Source organism: Nanorana parkeri, unplaced genomic scaffold, assembly GCF_000935625.1.
Source record: "Nanorana parkeri isolate BGI_ZX_2015 unplaced genomic scaffold, ASM93562v1 scaffold454, whole genome shotgun sequence".
Taxonomy (NCBI): domain Eukaryota; kingdom Metazoa; phylum Chordata; class Amphibia; order Anura; family Dicroglossidae; genus Nanorana; species Nanorana parkeri.
In genome coordinates, this window is record NW_017306722.1 from 936,744 (window position 1) to 960,661 (window position 23,918).

Genomic DNA, 23,918 nt, shown 5'->3' on the forward strand with positions numbered 1-23,918 from the left:
CAACTTTGTGGGCGGACGTGACGTCACGAACGCTGGTACACTGCGAAGATGGCGGCGTCCGTGCTGAGACTTGCTGGATGTCTGGGACGAAGGGTGATCGGCGGTGTGACAAGGGGATCACAGGTACTGTGACTGTACATGGTACAATACCGCTAATGGGAATGACGAGGGGAACCTATTCATGTGACAGTTACTTCTCATGTGCCACTGCTATTAGGAGAGGATAGTGCAGCATACTGCCAGGCTTAGTGTGTCAGGGTTGCTTCCTGCATTCATTATAGTGGTGACCAATCAGTAGTCCAGGAAATACAACATGAGTTGTATATTTCAGCTACCATCTTTGTGGAATTGTGTGTGTGTGTGGTCAGGCTTGAAGTGGAACTGCAGGGTATTTTAAACTTGGTTTTAATATTTGGTAGTGCTAGTGACGTAACACCACTCCCCGTGCTGGTGACATCACTCCCCCTGCTAATAGAGTGACACCACTTCCCCGCTGGTGACACCACTTCCCCCGCTAGTAAAGTGACATCACTTCCCCTGCTGGTGACACCACCCCCCCTGCTGGTGACAATATGCACTTTCCCTCTCCATGATCCAGCACTGTCCCCGACTTCCTCCTAGCTCCAGCGCTAAAGGTTCCCTTTCGGGTAGATGGGACAATATGTCATTTCCTCCCCGCTCCCCCCCGAGCTGTAACATCATGCAGGCAGGGCATGCGGTACTCCAGGACTTAGTGGCACTCACAAGACTTCATGTTTACACCACTCAATTCTGGAAGAATGCCGATGCCCACTGCCACCAGAAGACTCGGTAAGACCACTGCAGGAGAAAAGGTAGGTATAAGGGTAAAAAATAAATATCGGGGGTAGTGAATGGGATCCTGGAGTTCCACTTTAAAAAAAAAAGGACTCTGTGTGGACAGAATTGTAGGAGGTGCAATTTCTGACTTGCTCCAGGCAAGGTTTTAATAACTAGTGAGAGGCGGACATGTGACCACTATGCAGGATGGGAGCTTGGGTTGTTGGCTCAGCGATTAAATAATGATGTAATTGTCTGTATCGTAAACATTTTATTAATTGTAGATTCCATATTTCTGTCTTCACATGTTTACTGTAACTCAGATATCCGCCCTCCCCCCCATCTCTTCCTAGTTCTGACCCCTGTATAGTAAAACAGATGAATTTACCTTTTGTCAGGATAGACAGGGCCTCTTACCTCTGCCATTCCTATAGCTCTGTGGACTGATTCTTGACTGTTTATATTGGTGTTTTGGGATAACGAGGAATATTCTACATTTTCAGTCACACAATGTACATGCATCATACATCTAACACTTTGTAATGATCTCTCTACATACAGCCTTTGTCCCGATGTTGGTCTACACAAGCAGCAACACAAGCCGTATTAAATGTTCCTGAGACTAAAGTAACCACACTAAATAATGGACTCCGAGTTGCGTCTGAGGATTCTGGACTGTCCACGTGTACTGTAAGAGCTTTATATTATGTGACGTTTCTTGTATGATGTTATATGACAAGCCATGTAGATTGCATTCAAACACCTAGCAAACCCAATGATAAGTTCCTGCTTCCCGCTGAGATGAAAGTATAATAACGGCTAAAACTTCCAATGGAGTAGGGAGGGCTTTATTTAAAAGAGACCTATGGGGTAAGTGTTTTTCCCCATAGTTCTCTTAAGGGTCACAAGAAGACATATACTAACGTCCTCCTCTGACCCAAAGCTCAGTATATCGCAAGCTACAGCCAATGCTGTCGAGATCCACCCAGCTGCGTGAATGACAGCTGGCTCTGCCTATCTAGAGGCAGAACCAGCTGTACCTGCCCCCTCCCCCATAGTTCTTTAAATGTCACACGAGGTGTTTCATTCATTTCTATGCACTGCATGGGAGACTTCAGGTGAGCTGTGGTGCAGAAAGGTGTAGACATGCTGCATTGTTTCCCCACCTCTCTGCACCCCTCCACTTCATTGTGGTTTGAACAATTGTTTTCTGTGTGCTCTTACGGAGACCTTTGTTGCTCAGGTGCAGAGAAATGCAGGCCTCCGGACCTCACGTGAACAAGCATTTAGTCACAAGGGGAGAATCAATCCATTGGATGAAGATTTCATGGGACTGGTGTTTTCCTATCATCTTGGATCCCAGTCACTGTATTTAATTGTCTGACAGATATAATATATTTGGCTGTTTGGGCAGTTTCAGTCTATAAGTAATGATGATAATATCATATATTTGTTTTATCTGGATACGCTGTATTTGTAACCCTTGCAGTGCAGGGGTAGCCTCAATAACATTTTCTTTAAATGAACTATTCATTCTTAAAATAAACCTCATATCTCAAACTTACTAAGTTTATCAACAAATACATTCAATAAATCTCAAATTCCAAAGACTGATATGTTCTGTTTATTTCCATCAATATCCCCAGATTGTCATTTTCTTCCTTGTTCACATTGGTCATAAAGAATACAAAATCGTTTGGCCATCTTGTGTAGACTGGAGAGACTAAAAGCAAACCTGATGTGTGTTATATTTGCCTTATCCAGTGCAGTCAGCACTTCTACATGTTTGCATATGTGGTCCTGAATTATTGTAAGCACCTATGGTGTCTTAAATGACTAGGTGGTCTGAAACATCCCTACTTCCTGGGTTGGTTGGTCAGAAGCCTGGCCAATCGGCACTCCATGGGCCAAGCGGCACACCATGGGCCTCAGCACACCATGGGCCTATTGATGTGACAAACAGCCTCACTGGTCCATCTCCAGGAAAAAAACAAAACTCATCATGGAGTGGAGTTGCCCGTACACTGCAAGGGTTAAATACTTGTTTAGGTCCAGGGTACCTGGGTAAATGACTTTTACTTCCCTGATCCCTGCTCCCCCAGCAGTCAGCGCTCTCCTCGTCCCACCTATCCGTGGACTGTCTATCGACATCCTCACATATAATGCAGGGCTATGTGCCATACGCTGTACATAATGACATCAGCAGACTTCTGACTGCTGGAGCGTAGGGAAGAAAAAGCTGCGAGTGACAATCTTGTAGTCTGAGGGGGCGGGGATCGGATAAGTAAAAATCCTTTTATGGACCCAAACCAAAATGAGCGTTTAACCCTTGCAGTGCAAGGAGAGTTTTTTGTTTTTTCCCCCTGGAAATCAGTTTTAACGGGATGGGAGGCTTTGGGGTTAGGTTTCAGACCAAGGCATTGTGTATATCAGAGTACTATGTGTTCCAGGTGCCAAGGGTACTAACAATGTGGAAGGTCCTGACATGCAGAGGGGTCTTCTGTGTGCTAGCAGCATAAGTGACCCTTCAGGTTTTCTTTACATTCAACAATAATGGACTTTGAACCGTGTTGAGGTTAATAAGGCAACAGGAACCTTTCCATAGCTCATTTCTTGTTCAGAGACAGACATTAAAGGAGAACTATGGGGTTAAGTCGTTTCCCCATAGTTCTCCTTAGGGTAACGGGAGGACACAAACTAGCGTCCTCCCGTCACCCTAGGCTCAGTATACAGTGAGCTGTAGTTCGCTGTATACTGAGGCGCTGAAGTGGATCCCGACAATTGTGCCGGGATCCGCCCAGCTGCGTGACTGACAGCTGGCTCTGCCTATCTAGAGGCAGGCCCAGCTGTACCAGCCCCCTCCCCCGTCCGTTCCGCCAGTCAGCACTGGCGGATCGGAGTGGGGAGGGGGGAATCCAGCCCCTTTTCTGTCACGGCAGAGATCCTTGACAGGATCGAGAGGTGAGCGAACGCCGGTATGTGTTCGCTCACTTCCCGATCTACTGAGCCGACCTCTGACAGTCTCATTGTCACAGGTCGGCTAGAACTATGAGGTGAGTGAAAAGCACTCGCCTCATAGTTCTCCTTTAATTACCCAAGCTGATAATTGCAAGCAATGCAGTAAATATGAGTGTGGCTTGTGGCAAGAAGCCTGCATCTGAGCATTGTCTTTCTGACAGTCTTCACATTGTAGTTTTTTTTTTTTTTTCTTAAATGCCTTTGGACTTGCCACTGCTGCTTACACTGTTTGGATGCATGTGATCTAACTCTGTTTAGCACGATTATTTACATTTTCGGCATTTTTAACTTAGGTTGGTCTGTGGATTGATGCTGGCAGCAGGTATGAAAACGAGCAGAATAATGGAACTGCACATTTTTTAGAGCACATGGCATTTAAGGTAAGACTTTCAAAACTGGAGAAGTAAAAAGCACACCAAATATGTATAATTAGAATTACATAATTTGATAGGTGATATAATGGCAGCTATAGTGTATCTCTATCGCGGTGTGGACACTACCTGCATATAGTTTGCATGTTTTCCCTGTTCTTGTGTGGAATACCTCCGAGAACTCTGGTTTCCTCCCACACTCCAAAGACATGCTGGATGGTTTATTGGCTCCTGTCTAAGGCCCATTCACACCATCTATGTATGTTAATTGCATGGTTATGTTCGATTAACACAACACGTCTCCCAGTGCGGGAGGGGAATTGCGTGCCATTCGTAGAATGGAACCCTCAAACGCACCTCCCGTCCACACTGCGATCGCCCACACCACAGCATGCTGTACCGTAAATATGAGAGGTGCGATACCGTGCGATTAACTCACAGAGATAGTGTGAACGGACCTTAAATCGTACCTGTATGCATGTGAGATAGGGACCTTAGATTTTAAGCTTCTTGAGGGCAGGGACTGAAGTGCTCTATGTGAAGTGCTGCGTAAATTGTCAGCACTATATAAAGAAATATCTCTATGAATTTTTTTTTATTTTTAGCTTTGGATAGCGTGGAAAAGGGTAGGACCTCTGTTAAGTTTTCATTTTAGTTTGTGTCCCCTCCATTTGTACAGGTGACCATCATCACCGAGCTAGAAAGTGAGTTGAAATTTTAGAGTTGTTCCCAGGTACATAGTGCAGGTATTAGATCAACATATTAACCAATGAAAATACAAAGATTGCATTTAATTGGCATACAGACCTAAGAAATGACAAGGACCGCCTATCCTTCCATGTGACATAAAAACGCTGACATTGTTTATAGAGGACATTGCAGAGTGGCAATATACAACTGTATTTTCTAAGCATGTGCTGTATTCAAGGAGTGTTTCTCAGCTTCTCATTGCCAGCTAAAATGTGAATAGCACAGAGTGTAAGTTTCCTTCTCCTCGTGGCCCTTGCTTTGAACTAGCATAGTGATGTCACCGCCTCCTGTACAAGGTAATAGTTGGGTATGCAAAGACATTTGGTTTACACAAATGTTATTTGCATCCTATTCAGGAATATAAATGGTTTATGTTGCCCGTAGCTTTTGAAACCTCAAGTTGCAAGTTAGCGGGGATGGTTTGCTGTGATGCAGTTGCCTCATTGTATTTCTGCTATGACGAGAAAGGGACAAATAAGATAACCATGTTGAATCAAAGACTGTAATAAAATGTTTTGGCTGTATGATTAGCTACAGAGGCCAGAATCCATTCTTCCGGATGTGTGATTTACAGAAGTGTTATCCTAATGGATTATTATTTCTGCACTCCTTCTCCTAGGGAACAAAGAAGCGTTCCCAGCTAGACCTGGAGCTTGAAATTGAAAACATGGGTGCTCACTTGAATGCATATACATCACGGGAGCAGACCGTATATTATGCAAAGGCTTTTTCTAAAGATCTGCCTAGAGGTATGTGACAAGCCAGGTTCCAGCTGATTTTGAGAAACAATAAATGCCTGTATGATTCTCTGCTTTTGGATCATATTTTTGTTTCAGAGAACCTCTAGGCTCTTTGCTCCCCTGCTGGCCCAACACTGCCCCGTCAAGGCCCTATTGTGAGGTGTGGTGCCTAAATATAGTCGGAGTTCCCTCTTGGAACATATATAGTAAAGAATATATTAAAGGGTAAGTTCACTTTCTCACAAACTGTGAAAAAGTTAACTTACCCACATCACTCTGCCACCTTTCCCTATCCGTCCGTCCCCCCCCGCTGCACTTACATGTCTAAAGTCCCCACCAGCAAGTGTAGCAGTCTGTACAGCGTACACTGGACTTTCCAGCCCCGCAGTTTGGAATGCTCATAAAAATGCTTGCAAGTGCTGATTGCCCAGCACGGTCAAATCACCACACTGACCAATGAGAAGCGCTTCTTACTTCCAGGACCTGGTCCCTGGCTCAGAAGTGCTTGTCATTGGTCATGTGACCATGTTGACCAATGAGCGCTTGCCAATTGCAAGCATTATGGGCATTCAATACTGCCAGGCTGGGAAGTAAAGTGTGGTGTATGGACCACTACCCTGATTGGTGGGAACTTCAGACATGTTAGTGCAGCGCGGAAAGTGGTGGGATGCTGTGGGTAAATTCATTTGTTTACAATTTCTGAAAAAGTGAATTTGCCCTTTTTTAAGGGGAAGGCATGCCCATTCCTCCTTAAAAGTGCAGAGACGCACTTGAAGCCGTGCACAGAACAATGGCAGCTGAAGACCTATAGTGGGTCTCTGCAATAAATCCAAATTATTTTCAGAACCAGCGAGTAAGGGAGCTGGAAAATGTTTGGTTTGTATTGTTCTGTGAAATGCTCCATGCTCACCTTACTTTAAACAGCTAGAGATAAAAAGGTTGGCAGGCTGCTGAATCACTGTTGGGGAAGCTGAGCTGGTTTTTGGTATTTCACTTAATGTATAGATTGAAATTGGGATAACAATTTGCTTATGAGTATGGCCTCTTTCAGATGGGTGCCTGTCCATTCCAATTAGCAGGGGATTCATGCAGATCCCCTGCTGATCAGAGCAGTACAGAACAGATGTCACTCTTGTGACATCTGTGTCTGTCCATTTTTTTTCTGAGAACTAAGCTTACCCTGACCCATGTTAGGTCTATGGTGAGTCGAATGTAAGCGGACATGTGTTCATTTGCATTAGATTACCCTAGTCCGTCAGATTCAGGTTCACCAAAATGGAGCTCCGTTCCATCTTGTTTTCTTGACCTGGATGAAATTGGGTGATCAAATGTAAACTGATGCGTTTTAAATCCAGCTGCCCATAGACTAACATTGGGCTTCCGATCAGATCTACCGATCTGAAAAATTGACAGGTAGACCTGATCGGACGACTGCCCTAACCTAAACACGTGTATAGTGGTCAATGCTGTGCTGTTAATCCTAATTCTTTTTACAGCTGTAGAGATTCTAGCAGACATCATTCAAAACAGTACTCTGGGAGAAGCTGAGATCGAACGAGAAAGAGGCGTTATTCTGAGGGAGATGCAAGAAGTGGAGACTAATCTACAGGAAGTGGTCTTTGATTATCTTCATGCTACTGCCTACCACAGTACAGCACTAGGAAGGACCATCCTGGGGCCTACAGAAAACATCAAGTAGGTTATGTTGGAAGTCAGAAATTGTCAAACTCATTGCAATGTTACTGAGCCCCAAATGATCATGTATTCCTGTATAGAATATACTTATATACTTAGCCTAATGTGTTCTGTCAGTAATCTTGCATACCTATTTGTTGCAGGTCCATAAACCGTAATGATTTGGTGGAGTACATCACAACGCATTATAAAGGACCTAGAATAGTCTTAGCTGCGGCTGGTGGTACGTGTGAATAACTTACTTAAGAGTTGTCTGTCCAAGATCTGTAATAGAGAGCTGGAAAGGATTGTTAAAGTCTTCAATACATTTCTAACCTTTACACGTCATAACATGTTTGTGTGTCCTTCTGCTAAACCTCCAATGTAGGCAACAGCAGACACTTTAAACTATTTAGACTTCTTGGTGGATTGAGGCCTAACCACTCAAGTGCAGTTAACTGTTGAATCTGCTTTGTCCTCTGTAAGATCAGATCCCCAGCCGATGTGGTAGCAGGTGAAACGTTAAAGGCCAGTTCACATTAATGAATTGCATCACAGTAATGAACAAAGCTAAGTGCTATGTACTGCGGTGCAGTTCATTTTAAATGCACCTAGGTGGTGGACCACAATCCACTTGCAGTGTAGTAGATCAGAACACACAGACATGAACCTTTGCTTTGCGATAAGCTGCTTTTAAGGCTGCTGTATGTTCTGTTTACAGTGCTTTGGGGTGCATTGAAAATAATTGGGCTATTTAATGTAAGGCACATTATTGTGTGTGCATTTACCACAGCACACTAGTGTGAGCAGGCCCTAAATCACAGCTCCTAGTGCATGTCAAACACAGTGGGGAACCTCTTTGTGTCACCTATACTCATTTCTGCATCACAGGGGCTATCCTAAACTGGACATCTTTAAGATCTTACAGATCTGTTATGTTTGTGTTACACTAAATCGACTACTGTTACTGAATGATCATATCCTTTGTCTATTAAAGGTGTGTCACATGATCAGTTGCGTGATTTGGCAGAGTATCATTTCGGGAATTTGCCATCAATATATGAAGGGGAGACCCTGCCTTTATGCTCTTTTACAGGCAGTGAGGTAAGGATTACCTTAGTTGTTGCACTTTCATGGGTACTATACCATTGCCACAATATAAATTAAAGTGGTTTAGTGATTGTTGCATGATATTTTATATGCCTACCAATCATATTTTCTCTATAGACGAGTTTATTCTTTCAATGCATTAGCGAAAGCATACAGAGACATTTACCACTAATGCCAAACAATACGCAATGCCGTTTTCTTTACAGTAAATAATAATGTTTCTAAATAGCCACTTAACACCCATAATGGGAACCTTGCAGAGCCTACATGTAGGCTAAGCTATTCTATCCTGGAGATGCTATGGTATGCAAATACCAGTCAGTCTTCCTGGCAAAAATCCTGTCCTCACCCCCTCCCACAGACATGGGAGGCCTAGGCCAGGTTCTCAACCAGAAATGGTGGTCAGTATTTGCATACCACATTATCCTTGGGAATTGGGGCATATGGACACTGTATAGCTGAGCAGACGTGCAGGTGTCATGAGGTCGCCAAAATGATCGCAAGTACGATCTGCCTGTCCAAGATAGGCAGATCGTACGTTTTTTTTAAGTACTTTACAACCCTCGCAGGACAAAAGTCTTGTGAGGGTTGTAAAGTGTATGGGCACCTTTTAGGCACAGTTAATGTAGCAATGCAACACCTCCATGACTGCTCAGTGAGGATGTATTGCGAGTTTTCAATGAAAGATTCTTGTATGGCTTTTAATATTTTGTTCCCAGCTCTTAATAGGTTGATGTTACCAAATCAAATACTGTGCTGATTTCAGATACCTGTAGGAGCTGTCATTGGAAAGTGTAATACTGTAAATGAAAGTTGCACAGGTGAAATGAAAGAATATACTGAAGAAGGGTTAATACATGAAAAAATACATTCAGCTGAAACCGATTTAGAATTGTCATTTTTCCAGTTCCATCTAATATGTGATTTTAAGGATAACTTTAATGAGACTTTAATTTGGCTAATTGTTTAGATTCGTGTTCGTGATGATAAAATGCCATTAGCCCACATTGCCATTTCTGTTGAAGCCGTTGGTTGGTCTCATCCTGACACTATTCCGCTTATGGTGGCCAACACATTGATAGGCAACTGGGATCGGTCCTTTGGAGGTGGTGTGGTAAGGAATTCTTTTTATTGTATTCCAATTGCTATATTACTGCATATGCATACTGGCCCAGAAAAAGGGGAAAAAACATGGTGCTTTATGTGAAAACTGTACTTAAAGGAGAACTATGAGGCGAGGTGAAAATCACTCAGCCTCATAGTTCTAGCCGACCTGTGACAATGAAACTGAGTATTGCCATCAATTGCATTCAGCCAAAATTCTTATTTCAAACCATGGACCATAGAAATATAAGTGCTTACGTCTGTTATACATGTCTATTTTTTTTTTTTGTTCAGCCAAAAAAAAACAGATTTCTCCATCAATGCTTACAAGCCTTGATGGACGAGTAGCAGTTGATTTGCAGCCAGCTCTGTTCAGCTGAGAATTTTTCAAACTGCTCCTTCAATCAACTTATTGAGGGATGCTGGTTGGAAGGGTGCGAATGTTGTCCAGTTCTTCAGGAATGGGCCGAAATCCATACTTCAGTGATCACCTGCTTAATTTTTATAAATAAATTGCCATGCTAATACCCATGGACTAACAACAATAGTGGAGGCCAATATCATCGAGAGTTTTCATTGTCAGTAGCCTGTCAAAATTGTTGTTATAAAATGTAATTTTGCACTTTCTGAGAACACAGGTGAAACAACAATTGCCAAAAAATGTACCACTCAATTTTAGCGAACGGGCTAGTGTGAAAGGGCCCTGCTTATGAGACCTGCATTTTTCTTGTACAAAAAAACACAAGTCACCACTATAATGTGAACTGGCCCTAAAGTGGAATGATTGCTTTAAGGTGCCCATACACCTTACAGATTTTCTGTGGTCAGATGGAAAAAGTGGAAACAGATTGGCCCAGGTGGAGATTACTCCATCCACACAGTTAAGTGTAGATGGAGGAATCTGTTGCACTTTTTTCCATCTGACCACAGAAAATCTGCAGATAATTGTAAAGTGTATGGCCAGCTTAAGACTCCTTTGTAAATGAAAATAAATAAATTTGCTTCCCCCTGCCCCTACGTACATGGACATATGAATGCAAATGTCCTAGTCTGGTGTGCCTATGTATGAAAACGACTATTGTGCTACACACACCAGTGAGAGCAGTAAATGTAGGGCCATCATGCAATGATGATTCTAAATTGATGATCTGGAAATGCTTTTAAAGTTTTGCTTGCGGCAACTTCGGATAATGCACATTTTGCGATGTCACAGGAGCACACAATTTTAAGTCTTGACATGCATCTGTTTACTTCATGCAGCCTCATCTATTATATTTTAGCAAACATTGGGGGGATTTATCAAAACTTGCATGGCAACCAATCGGCTTCTCTCCAGTCTGTTCAGTTAAGGTTTGTAAATGGGGGAAAAAAAAGCTGATTGGTTGCCATGCGCAGCAGCTCCAGATTTTGTCTGCTCCAGTTTTGATAAACCCCCCCCATTGTGTTTGTATGCATTAAAAATAACTTGAGGTTATTTTTTATTAAAAATGTGATGATATTGTGTGACAGAAAAAACTGCAACTGCCACCATTTTATTCTACAGGGTCTTTGCTTTTAGACAATATGTAATGTTTTTTTTTTGGGGGGGGGAAGTAATCTTCAGGCCTGAAATGTGCATGTGTGCAAGAAATGAAGAAAAATAACAAATCCTTGCCAGACTCCGACATCCACAACTTTCTTTCTGAGGCCTTTAGATGACTCTACTTGGCTTGATAACTTCACACCTATAAATAGCAAAGAGAACACCTGACCCTAGAAATCTGAGAATGAAATAAGAGAGGCTCCTTCCACATGCTCCATCAGGAGAATCTAATCCTTTAAATGCCTAATTCTAATTTCATGGATTTGGTGGTAAATATAGAGGTGTACTTACTTTTTCCACATGACAAGTCTGCATTTTATTTTATGCAGATTATGAGAATGAGCACACCACATCAATTTTTGTATGACAAGTATATCCCCTTGATCTTAAGCACTGTTTGCCTGGTCAGATATGTTGTTAACAAGTTCTATGGGGTGTATTTACTTTTATGGTTTTCTATCTATAGCAACTTTTCTTTCTTTTAATTTGACAGAATTTATCAAGTAAACTTGCTCAGATCACCTGTCAGGGAAACTTGTGTCACAGCTTCCAGTCCTTCAATACCTGTTACACTGATACTGGCCTCTGGGGCCTGTACATGGTTTGTGAACCCAACACAGTAGAAGACATGATGCATTTTGTGCAAAGAGAATGGTAAGTGAGCAGAGTTCGCCTCCTGAGTATTATTAAAAGCATCTTGTGTTTAACATTAGGGGGGAGCATAGAAGTATGAGATCCTAATTTGCAAAATGTATCCCAGAAATGTCCTATTCTTCTAAAGCTTGTTCTCACTTGTGCGGAGGTATGCAAAAAAATGCAGCTTAACGGACATGGTGTGAACAAGCCCTTTAATCAAGGGGCTAGGGTGACCGCTAATCGTACCTGTCAGGAACTTGCTCAGAACATTGTGACGCATCCTGCATAAATCATGTGACATGTTATATACACACAAAGGTGAGAAAATTCTGAAAAAAACATGAGGTGCAACTAAAATAATTGTCACTTTTATATGTCCAGTGTATCTTCTTTATCTGTAGGCACTATTTGAATGAAGGTCTAATATTTGCCTGTACAGTCACAAAGTTATTGTATATCGGCACTATTTGAATGAAGGTCTAACATTTGCCTGTTCAGTCACTAAGTTATTGTATATAATCAACTCACAAATGCACTGCCTCTCTATGACTGATGTATGTTTTGTTGTGTTAGGATAAGACTATGCACAAGTGTTACAGAAAGTGAAGTTGCAAGAGCCAAGAATCTGCTGAAAACCAACATGTTGCTTCAGTTGGATGGTAATGTATCTTGCCTTATGTACTATTAGACTTAAGGTGCCCATACACCTTACGACCATCGCAAGACTTTTGTCTTGCGATGGTCGTATGCTTCTTGAAAGCCCGTACGATCTGCCCACCTTGGACGGGCAGATCGTACATTATGTACATATGGATTTATTAGTATTTTATCATAAATGTATCAAATCTTCAGTAATAGTAATCCGAATAAGAAGTAATAAAGGTAATCTACTTTAGAGAGGAATTTACAACACTTCTGCACTACAGAGTCTCGGAATTTAAAAAAGTCTAATCTTCTGTACAGTTTAGATACTTTCACATTTTAGGTTTTTGTATAGTATTGGTAGACATAAAGTAACTTAGTATTTTGTCTCTGATCTGATTTCTTTACAGGTTCCACCCCTATCTGTGAGGATATAGGCAGGCAGATGTTGTGTTATAACCGAAGACTCCCATTACCTGAACTGGAAGCAAGGATCGATGTAAGTCTAATGTCCTGCACATCATTTTACCTTTTCTCACATGTATTTCTTACAGTAGAAGTATGACTGCACCAGATCACTAAACGTACTGAAGTTAATAATTAAAGCTTGGAGATCTGTTGACATGTACATACAGATAATGTATATCATGTAGCACTTTCCCTTTTGGAAACAATAATACTTTGGCCCCATCACACAGGTGCTGTCTGTTCCAATCAGCAGGAAAGCTGTGCACAAATCACCTGCTGATTGGAGTACAGAACGGATGTCACTTTTGTGACATTTGTGTCCGTTCAGTCTTTTTTCCTTCTCTTTTAAGCTGGCCATACACTTTACAGCCATCGCACGACTTTCATCGTGCGATGGGTGTAAAGTACTTAAAAGCTCGTACGATCTGCCCATTTTGGACAGGCAGATCGCACTTGCGATCATCGCAAGCCCGTCCCGCTGAGGGGAGAGCTTCCGATGACTGCAACGCTGAGCAGGCAGTGTGCGCTTGCGGCATTTGTCTTACGATTTGCGGCGGGTTTGTGGCGTGCTCGTAAGACAAAAGACGTACGACCATACAGTAGAAACGGTCGCACGCCTTCAATACACCTGCCGATTACCGTACGATCACGGGATTTCCCGCGATTATCGTACGATAATAGGCAGGTGTATGGCCACATTTTAGAGGGAGGAAAAATGAAAAACTAACCAGACCCATGTTAGGTCTATGGGCAGTTGGATGTAAGCAGAAATGCATCTGATTATCTCCAATCCGTCACAATCAGGTCTGCCAAAATGGAACTCTGCCTGCTTACATCTGACTGCCAAAGAGTTCTATTGAGCTTCCAATCATGTGTGCCTGAAACACTGACAGGTTGACCTGATCAGAACGCCATGTTAACAGGGTCTAACTCGTGACCTTAAAAAGAAAACTTTGAAAAGCAATGTCTATGTGTGTCAAATATCAAATTGTCATATATAGCAGAGCTTACACACAAAACCCCTATTAGTTGTAAAATTATATTTTATGGCTGACAATGCTGCACTGAAATGCCAAACATGGTTTTCAGCCCTCTGAGTGAAGTCCGTGCCTGGACTACAAGACAAAAAGCCTCTGGACATGTGCAAATACCCCTTGCTACTTGGTGCACATGGGAAGTGTAGATCTGCATGTAGAACCATGATGTTCTCCGGGCAGGAGCAAGAGTTGTAATAATGCATGTTTGCAACATGTTTTATCGCACATTGGATTACTGTAGTCTGTTTCTACAACTGACCCATTGAAGTACTTTGAGAGACCAGTTAAGTTATTTTGCTGTATTACTAAGCAATAGTTCCTGCATGTAAAGGTCGCAACCATGATGTTCTCTGGGCAGGAGCCAGAGTTGTAATAATGCATGTTTGCAACATGTTTTATCGCACATTGGATTACTGTAGTCTGTTTCTACAACTGACCCATTGAAGTACTTTGAGAGACCAGTTAAGTTATTTTGCTGTATTACTAAGCAGGAAACAGACTTTGTATATGTAATAAGTGTGGTTGTCCATGTGTGTATATATAACGCCAAGTGGGTGTATAAAAACCAGCCATTGCAGTTGTGTAGTAATTTCCAGTGAAAGATAATGAGAGCATAGTGAGCAGACGTATGGAGCTCATCTGTGTCCTGCTGCTCCTTAGTTGGTTTTGTTTACTCTGGCACAGTAGTTGTCCTTCCCTTATTGTAGATAGCCCTACCTACTGTAAATCAACCATGTAAGTACATAACGCAGACCAGCAATGATTCTTTGAAATTACTTTGGCAAATAAAAGATCAGAAAGCTTTAACTAATGTTTCTTTCTGGTATTTTCATTCCACTCAGCTGATCGATGCTCAGACAATAAGACAAGTGTGCACCAAATATATTTATGATAAGAGTCCAGCAATCGCTGCTGTTGGTAAGTATTTCAGTTAATGTATCTGTTATCCCTAATCCCCCACCCCCCCCCAACCACTGGTTAGGCCGAACTATATTGTGAGCTGGAGCTTGCTATAGGAATGATTCAGATTGCACGCATGAACCTGGCTCACAAGATTTTGTGCTAAATCAGTAGGGAGCATGATCAAACCAGAGAGGTGGGATCTGTTTCCCTCAAAGGATTTTAGGGTGAATACCGAAATCCTATTTTCTTTCTTGTCCATTGATGGACAAAGGAAGTGTTTAACCTTTTAGGCAGGCCATCTGAAGGGTTGGGCAACACCAGCAGACAGACCCAAGAAAAACTGGGGACTGCCTGCAGCTCAACAGGCACCTGAAGACCTTATGCCCAAAGCTGGAAATAAATGAGACCAAAACATCCACCTAGAACAGCGGTTCTCAACCTGTGCGTCGGGACCCATTCGGGGGTCGAATGACAATTTGCCGGGAGTCTCCCGCTATTAGATAGCAGCTCCCGGCCACCCGGGAGAGAAACACTTTCTCCCGAAAAGGTTTAATCTGCTCGATGAAGCAGAGTAAACCTTTTGCTGCGATCGTGTTTTTTTAATTTCTGACATCGAAGCCCCGGCCGCCGTGAGTCAGAAAAAAAATAAATAAGTCAGCATTGGAATGCATAGCTAGATTCCTATTGGCTATTTCACTTTGCAATAGCAAACTTGCAACCGCCCACTGCTGCGGTCAATCAGCAGAGGGGGACCTGCAGTTCTCCATCTAGTGATTATCATTATTATTATTAATAATAAAAGCTGATACCCTCGGCTTGTGTTATATGGTTTGCCATTTTAGCTGTTACAGCAGCGGTTCTCAACCTGTGGGGTCGCTGTGTGATTTCTGCTGTACTAGGTGAGTCCTCCTCAGCCTTCTCCTAGTGCAGCAGTGTCAGTTCTCCCGCCACAACGCCAGATGTCGCTGCAGCAGCTGCGTCAACCCTAAATTTTAGCGTTGGGGGTCACCACAACTTGGCAAATGTTACAAGGGGGTCCCTGCCCTAGGAAGGTTGAGAACCACTGACCTAGAAGAACTTGGAGAATGTGTGAACAGATGTCCAGGTGGCAGTATTGCAAATCTGGGAAACAGTTGCTTTATATAGTGAACCTTTACTGGAAAGGGTGGAAGCCAATCTGATGCCCCGTAGAGTTTGTGGAATGAGAGCTAGTGCACCGTTTCTGGGCCCATCTGGAATGACAAAGTGAATCTGTCTTTCTGGAAGAAGCAATGGCTGAGTGTAGAATCTCAGAGCCAGAACCGCATCCAGACAATGTAGGGAAATTTCCCTTGGGTGAACTGGAGCTGGACAGAGGGATAGAAAAAATGATGTCCTGGATGAGGTGAAAGGCAGAGGCTACCTCAGGCAGGAAGAAAGTCCTGGGCCTCTATATCATTGGGTCCCTCTACAAAAGCAGAAAAGGTTCAATGCAAGATAAGGCTGCCAGTCCAGATGCTTTCCTTGCATCAGTGATGGCTATGCTGAATACCACCTCAAGGATGAGAGGAGTGGAGACTTCAAATGGTGGTTCCTGAATTGCAAAGTGAACCAGATTCACATCCCATGGATTCTCCGGTTTTCTGACTGGGCAAGCTATATGGGGGGCTCTCTGAACAAAGGTCTTATTCAAGGAGGGAGACACTAACAGTCTCTGAAAAGTTAAAAACTTAACCTTCTGATTGGCTCTCAACACTAACACTCTTCAAGACCCAGCAGCAGGAAGAAGTGATTTCCTATGCGGAAACCAGTGCTTGAAGGTCTCTTCCACGTGATCCCCACAAGATCCAGTCCAGATGCAGCACTCCAGAAGCGAGGATGAGGATGTTGGAGCTGGATAGCTGCAATTGGAGCTGTAGAATCAGTGTAGAATCTTGACTGCATAAGAGAAAAAAAAAATATGCCTAGTCTTTTTAAATAGCAGAGCAGTCCATCCTTCTAGCACACTAGCAAAAAACTGAGATATGCTGGTAGTAGAATGGGGTGATCCTGAGTTGGCCTACAGTTTTACTGGTGTGCAATCCTCCTGTAGGCAGCAGTATAAACCAAAGCTGAGAAACTTCCAGTGTCCCTCAATAGATGAGAGAATTCTTATCCGCATGAACTGTTATCTTGAACAATCAGGAGATGGAATTGTTGGCTCAGTTGGAGATATGGTTTCATTGCTCACTTTTGAATCTTTGAAAGCCTTAATACTGGCTGTAGAGTAACAAACAATGTTGGCGCACACTAAAACAAAAGTACAAAAAGTAAAAACGTGACCAGTGGTTTGGGTCAAATTTTTACTTTGCGTTTAACCTCTTCCACTTTTTGTTACTTTGTGGTCTACACGGCTGCATAGCCCTTCTCCAAAATTCTTCAGTTTTCCCTGTGCACCACAGACTTATTACATTCAATAGAAAGTCGATCCACATTCTAACAGGATAGGTTTTTCATTTAAAGTCCAACTCCAGGCATTAAAAAAATAATAATTGTGCTCCCCCCACATATATATTTAACTAATATTACTTTATATAACCTGCCTGGTGCACCAGAGTGTACAAATAGTTTATAAAGTTATGTTATAACTGTTGTATTAAACTGTAGGTGGGTCTGCTAAGCATTTATGTCATTTTTATTTTACCAGGTCCCATCGGTCAACTCTCAGATTATGAACGAATACGCAGTGGAATGTATTGGCTTAGACAGTGATGATGTCTACACTTCCACAGATGTTTTATATTTTGAAATTGAATTATTAAAACACTTATTCTGTCATTTAGACTTTTTTAGGTTTGCAATATGAGCCTTGTAGGACTCTAACCTAAGCATATAATTGGTGGTTACATGTTTTCAGTCTGTGTTAAAACTAATGCACAATGCAAGAAAATCAAACCATATCTGTACAGTAAAAGAAACAATGTTTAATATAACTTATCCAACCAAATACATGTAGTATTTGCATTTTATTATAAAACATGACACACAAACAGATGATCGTCCTCATTTCTTGGACTTCGTTGCATTCAGTACTTGTTCTTGAGCAGCTTTTTTGGCTTTCACCATTTCTACAAGTTCCTGTCAGCAGAACAGAAAAGATAACGTGTGATAATAAACAATCCAAGAGCTCATACAATAACATATAGTGTTAAATAAGACCGGTATCCATAAATATCCAAACTTATTGTAGTAATTCCATACAAAGTCCAAGATTTGGCATGTACAACATATACACCACCATAGGATCTCTCCCATTCCAGCGCCTGTATGTATGGAACATACAATAAATTTAGAATTTGTATGGATACCAGTCTTGTGCGGCTGATTGCAGAGATGTTGTTTGAGGAGTGGGAGCACACTACAGCCTACACACAGTGCGCATACTGACTTGCAGTCAGAGGTGGAATGGAACGGTTGAGCCCTGGCTCTCCTAGATACAGAGTCTGGCTTTCATTTTTCCCCACACACTTAGAAAATGTAATGGTTGATTGGCTAGACTCCAGTCGAGACAAAGTTTGTCTGACACTTTTTATTTATTCCCCTAAGTCTGTCTATTATACCTTTTTACCTGCTTGCCTCCAAAAAAGAAAAATAGAACTCTTGCTTAAAACTAACTTTAGTGTTGTAATTAGCATAGTATAAGCACATCAGAATATGACCAACCTTATATCTTTTCATGCAGTCCTTCTTGGACCTGCCAGGGACAGCTTCTGCAATCCTTTCCCATCGTTCTGGAGTATTCACAGGATAGGTCTTAAGTGCTTGCTCTAGAAGCTTTTGTTCTTCAGTGGTCCATGCAACAGAGTCTCCACTGGGACCTTATGCAAAGGGACATAAGCATTAAAAGAAGGGTACGCTGTATAAAACAATTCAACTGAATTCTCATTTGATCGATTTATGCCCTTTTTTTACAGTGTTCACATAGATCCCCAGCTTACATTTTCAAATTGAGGCCTTATACCAATCAGCTGTACTTTAGCCATAGCTGGATTTAAAGCAAATGTATTGGGTTTTACTAAACTGCCAGCTGATGTTGCTGTATTCTCCAACAACTGTTTAATCAGATTTCCCAAATGCCATGAAATTGGAGCACTGTATTATGCAAGTGACTTTCAGGGGGCCCCCTCGAAACTCACTAATGGTGATCACTGGGTCTCATTGACCAGCTAGGTCAGGCCAAAATGCCAACTGTATAGCAATTTGGAAACCTGAGAATCCCAGTGTTTTGGGGCTCCCAACATTCTGGAAGACAAAGTATGCATGTAGACCGATGTGGGTCGAGTGTTATATCCCCTTAGCGACGGGACTGTGATGTACACTGTATGTTCGCAGCTATTTAAGGCTCTGAGAGCAGTGGTTACTGTTCATTAATGGATGCCTTACTAACAAGGCATCCATTAATTAAATGTTTTAAGCTGTTTCAGACACCAGTGACTGAGTGTCTGACAGTGATAGAAGTGCGGTCTGAACCACACTTCCTTGTACTGTTAGACAGCCGTAAACATCCGGATTTGTACCGGCATTTTGCTGAATGCTTCAGTACAGAAGTATTCAGCAAAAGCCGAAAGCTGACTGTTTCAGGCTGCAGATCGTTGTGGCAAACAGCCACAACAATCAAAAGAATTTAGTGATATCTGATCCTGACAATGTATGCCACCTAGTGACCACTATTAGCTTTTAGAGAAATAAAATGTTAGCTTTCAGTTTTAGGCTGAGAAATACAGAAACATTTATGAAATCCTAGGGATGTGAGGTGTTTCCAAATAATAACATTATAATAATTTGAGGTGTTAGGCACACACGTGTTATAAATATATAGCTATCTGTCGTCTAAAAAACGATATATATGTGTTGGAAGAATCACACAGCAAAAATGTAAAAAGTGCATCAGTCATTAACAAACAAAAACTGAGGAGAAAAAACCCTCAGTCATGAAATGAATATAGGCCAGCTGGCAGCTTATAGTATTCACATGCATGCAACAGTAGGCGAGTAACAAAACCTACAGCTGGCGGCCACAGTACAGGTAATCATCATTCAAATCATTAACTTTAGATTGAGAAGGGCAATCTTTGTGCAGTTATCCATTATGCACCCCGCTGTAAAGGTAATGGAGCAATCTGAAATGCCTCCTGCAGTCAGTGGTAAAAACAATTAGTGTATGTAAACCCTAACAAACGTCTCTTATTTGTTCCCTTTTGGTCTGATAATTATATAAATTTACAGAGTTTTGTTATCTTTTCGACAAGTGCAAAAAGAATACATGTCGATCTTCTCAAAAATACAGAACTCTACTATGCACACTTCCTGTGTTATCTCAAGAAGCCTAATTAGCCCTCCTAGTTCTTCTCTTGGGGCTAGAAATCAATTAGTCCCTAGGATGTGGAGATGAGAAGGGACATGATTCAGTATTTTTCCAAAAGACATCTGAGCAGGACTGAAGCAATTCAGTCCACAAAAATGCTGAGTGTCGTCAGTAAACAACAGGGATTAGGTGGCACATCTGCAGGTATTTTTCTGTGCTTGCAGGGTGTTTAAAGTGTTAGAACATGTGGAACACGCCCACCCCCTAAACATAACATCTGTAGAGGTAGCTGTGATTCTACACAGCACTAATGACCCCTGATTAATTGTTCTCCATAGCAGATTTCTCGGAGTGTTCGATAAGTACCTTCAAAGCGCTCTGAAGGCACAGCATTATCCAAAGTTGGAGGTACAACTTTGTGCTCTTTCTTGAATTTATCAAATGCTTTTTTGTTGACATCATCCTTTTGGTGAGGATCTGTAAAGAAAGAAAAAAAAAAACAGCATAAAAGACACTTTCAGGAATCTTATCTTCTGTAGATAATGACATACTGAGAGCAATACAGGGACTGTCCAATGTGAAAATACTGGTTGCCTGACGTCAATGCATTAAATCAGTGACTTGGATCAAGCATGCAACAAGTCAGACATACATATCTGCATACTAGTTGTGAGTCAGTGACTTCATACTGGAGACTCAATCAGTATTTTGAGTGTGTGATTAGTAATGGCGGCTCACATATTTCTCTGACAGAATGTCTTTTAAAAAAGTGCATGTCATGATGCTAAACTCGGAACACTAAAATTTCAAGGATGACAGTATACAGATTTGTTGAAGCAATCATTTACCTAATTTCTGTAGAGACTTAGCCTTATTTATTACATCCTTTGCCGTCCTTTTTATTCCAGAAGCAGAGTGCAAATTCATATAATTTGCAATAACTTCCCACCTGTAGATTTAAAAGAAACTCATTAGATAAAGTGTTGTTAGTGTGAAAATATGCGTCTGTCTAGAAGCCCATAAATTTTGTGTACATGGTTGTATATTTTTCCTGTTGATGGTACACGGTAGATACAGCAAGGGAATTGTTTTGCTTCTTAAGGGACTGTATGCAGTGGGCAACATGAACAAACTAAATAAATACTTTATTACTTGTGTAGAAAATCAATAACTACACCATCAGAACTCTAAGAAAACATTTCACGTTAGATAGGAGTTTTTTCCATTCAACAAATAGCATTTGAAGTGATATTTAAAATTGTGCAAATTACTAAAGTTCATTAAAGCAAACCAAAATCAGTAAAAAGTAGGGATGCACCGATACATAGGCTGAAAATGGCACTTTTGGCATAATGCCGAAAGTGGCATTTTCTGACCGATATAGCAGTACATCCGTTCTTTCTCGGCGCTGCTCTGTGCTCCAGCGGGGAGGAGAGAAACGGTCACAGGCGGCCGAGCGCTGTGAGCAGCCGGCATCTCTTCTCCCTGCACCGCTCAGCCTCCGGTCACAGATCGGCAGAGCAGTGTGTGAGCGGAGACAGCCAGCGCTGTCACAGGAGGCTGAGCGCTGCTCCCTGCACTGCTTGCTCAGCGTCTGCTGTTAGGATGGAGAGCAAGGTACAAACACTCAGTGATCGCTGAGTGTTTGTAAATAAATGACAAAGTATGGTTACTATATTCTCAATTATGAATGAATGGGAAGTGATCTATATCCACTTCTGTTCATTCATGATTGTGGTTACAGTAAACATACAATGTCCTCATGTTATGAATGAACAGGAACACTCAGTATAGAGGATTCCTGTTCATTGATAACAGGGGCTGCAGAAAAAGAGATTGAGGACTCTGTGTTCTCAATCTCTTTTTCTATTTTAAAAGGGAAATATCAGGGGTCTGTTTAGACCCCTAATAGTAAAAAATATAAATATTTAATAACGAATAAAAATACACAAAACTTAAAACGTTTATATAATAAAATTATTTGCAAAAAGTTAAAATAAAAATTTTTGGGTTTCGGCCTGACTTTTTATTTCGGTTTCTTTTCTGTTTTGAAATTTTCATTTCGGTGCACCTCTAGTTAAAAGCAAGAGCTCATCAATGGCTGCAGTAGTGGCTGATGACCGGTTACTACCTTGGGATGATTAGCATCAAAATCGCTGAACCCTTTTGGTTCTGGTTGCCTAGCTCCGATTTGCATAAGAGATTATAGGAATAGTAGGCACAGAAGGTCAGGCAAGGGTATAGGGCTGCAACAACTAATCGACATAATCGATTATAATCGATTATTGAAAAAGTTGTCAACTTTTTCAATAATCGATTTATCGGCTTCCGATCAGTTGGTCCCATTCACGACTCCACACACGCTGCGCGCCGCACCTCCTAGGTATGTAGAAAAGAAAAAAAAAACCTGGACAGATCTACTTCATGCATAGCCACAGCCTAGGCCAAGCTGTATACCATATTTTAAAATATACTCTCATTCTTTAGAACGGTCACTCTGTGAGCCTGCAGGTAGACCTTTATAATTTTCATTGTACCATGTAACTACACTATTTTAATGTCAAGATTATACATTAAGCCTGTATAAAAGAGGTCAAGCCATGTACACTAGATGGTACACATATATCAAGTAGCAATCCTACAGAAAAGCGCTTTCCCAATGTACAGTTATGTGAAAGTTTGTGAACGTGCACTGTGCTTTCACATTGTTTTATGATTGTATATGTGCACTTTTGCAATATATTTTAATATATTTTTTTTTTTTAATAGGGATTTTAGAAGTGTAGATACTAAAAAAAGGGCATAAGTGTTTTTGATGACTTGCATGATGTGAGCTTGCTTACAAATTGATATTTTGAGTCAGTGATCTGAACCAAGTATGCAAATGTATTCTAACTCGCATGCATGCTTGTACCAGGAATTGCTGATACAAATTACTGTCATTTTAAAATTACCTCTTATGCTGGAGATCAGCTTCATACGTTCAATATATTATGCACAACTGTAAGAATTCAAGGTGCTGGATAAAGCCTATGTAATACCCAACTGCACCTTAATAAAAATGTAGTGCACATTTGATAAATTATGTCGCACATCCAAGCAATGCTAGACAGGAGCAGCGAGACAGATTTAATATAACTAGGCAGCTTCATTCATAAATTCCTCCCTTAGCTGCTCTAAGATAGCTCTGGGAGAGAGATAAAGCTAAACGCTGGGTAAAATCCATAATTAAACGGGGGAAAAAAGTATACTTCATTATAAGTTCAGTGATAGGGGTTTGACACTGAATGGTGCTTTTTTTTAATGATGTGTTAATATTGCAGCAATAAATACCTTAGTTTTTTGTATTCAAGGACCTGGCTAATATCTGAAAAGTAGCAGCAACAGCCTGCAATGTTACAGATACAATTTGGTGTTTTTGTAAAATCCAAAATTATCCTTGCAGTGTGACTCCACTGCAAGGATGAGGCATCTCTCCATTTGTATGAAAGCTGCTTCTATACTCTGCAGGAGGGATGCACCGGTACTAGTAATCTGTGCCTATACCGAGTATTTGGCGAGTACTCGTACTCACCCAAATGCACTGATACTCACGTCCGATACCAGAACTTCCGGTCAGAGGGAGATCTCCCTCTGATCGGCAGTGCCGAGGGAGCAAGCTTCCTTTCCAATCAGGAAGCCGGGCGGTGGGTTATGAACCACTGCCCGGCTTCCTGATTGGAAAGAAATCAGGCTTCACTTGTTGCAAGGCAGCCTGGCTTC

At 41.6% G+C, this 23,918-nt stretch overlaps 2 protein-coding genes across 2 annotated transcripts in view; one reads left to right on the forward strand and one right to left on the reverse strand.

Annotated features, from left to right (window-relative positions):
* Positions 1 to 17,798, forward strand: PMPCB (peptidase, mitochondrial processing beta subunit). The gene is made up of 13 exons (XM_018560434.1): positions 1 to 123; positions 1,360 to 1,488; positions 4,110 to 4,196; positions 5,557 to 5,686; positions 7,174 to 7,372; positions 7,516 to 7,595; positions 8,349 to 8,455; positions 9,432 to 9,575; positions 11,641 to 11,801; positions 12,357 to 12,442; positions 12,836 to 12,924; positions 14,773 to 14,848; positions 17,499 to 17,798. The coding sequence occupies exons 1-13, from the start codon at positions 49 to 51 to the stop codon at positions 17,561 to 17,563; spliced, it is 1,428 nt and encodes a 475-aa protein (XP_018415936.1). The 5' UTR covers positions 1 to 48; the 3' UTR covers positions 17,564 to 17,798.
* The window catches only part of DNAJC2 (DnaJ heat shock protein family (Hsp40) member C2), a 20,938-nt gene continuing 14,801 nt past the window's right edge, over positions 17,782 to 23,918 (reverse strand). The window contains exons 14-17 of the mRNA XM_018560433.1: positions 21,005 to 21,105; positions 20,523 to 20,633; positions 18,515 to 18,669; positions 17,782 to 17,929 (exon numbers count right to left, since the gene is read on the reverse strand). Of these exons, the coding sequence (XP_018415935.1) occupies positions 17,855 to 17,929; positions 18,515 to 18,669; positions 20,523 to 20,633; positions 21,005 to 21,105 (442 nt within the window). The 3' untranslated portion in view covers positions 17,782 to 17,854. The remainder of the gene's footprint in view (positions 17,930 to 18,514; positions 18,670 to 20,522; positions 20,634 to 21,004; positions 21,106 to 23,918) is intronic.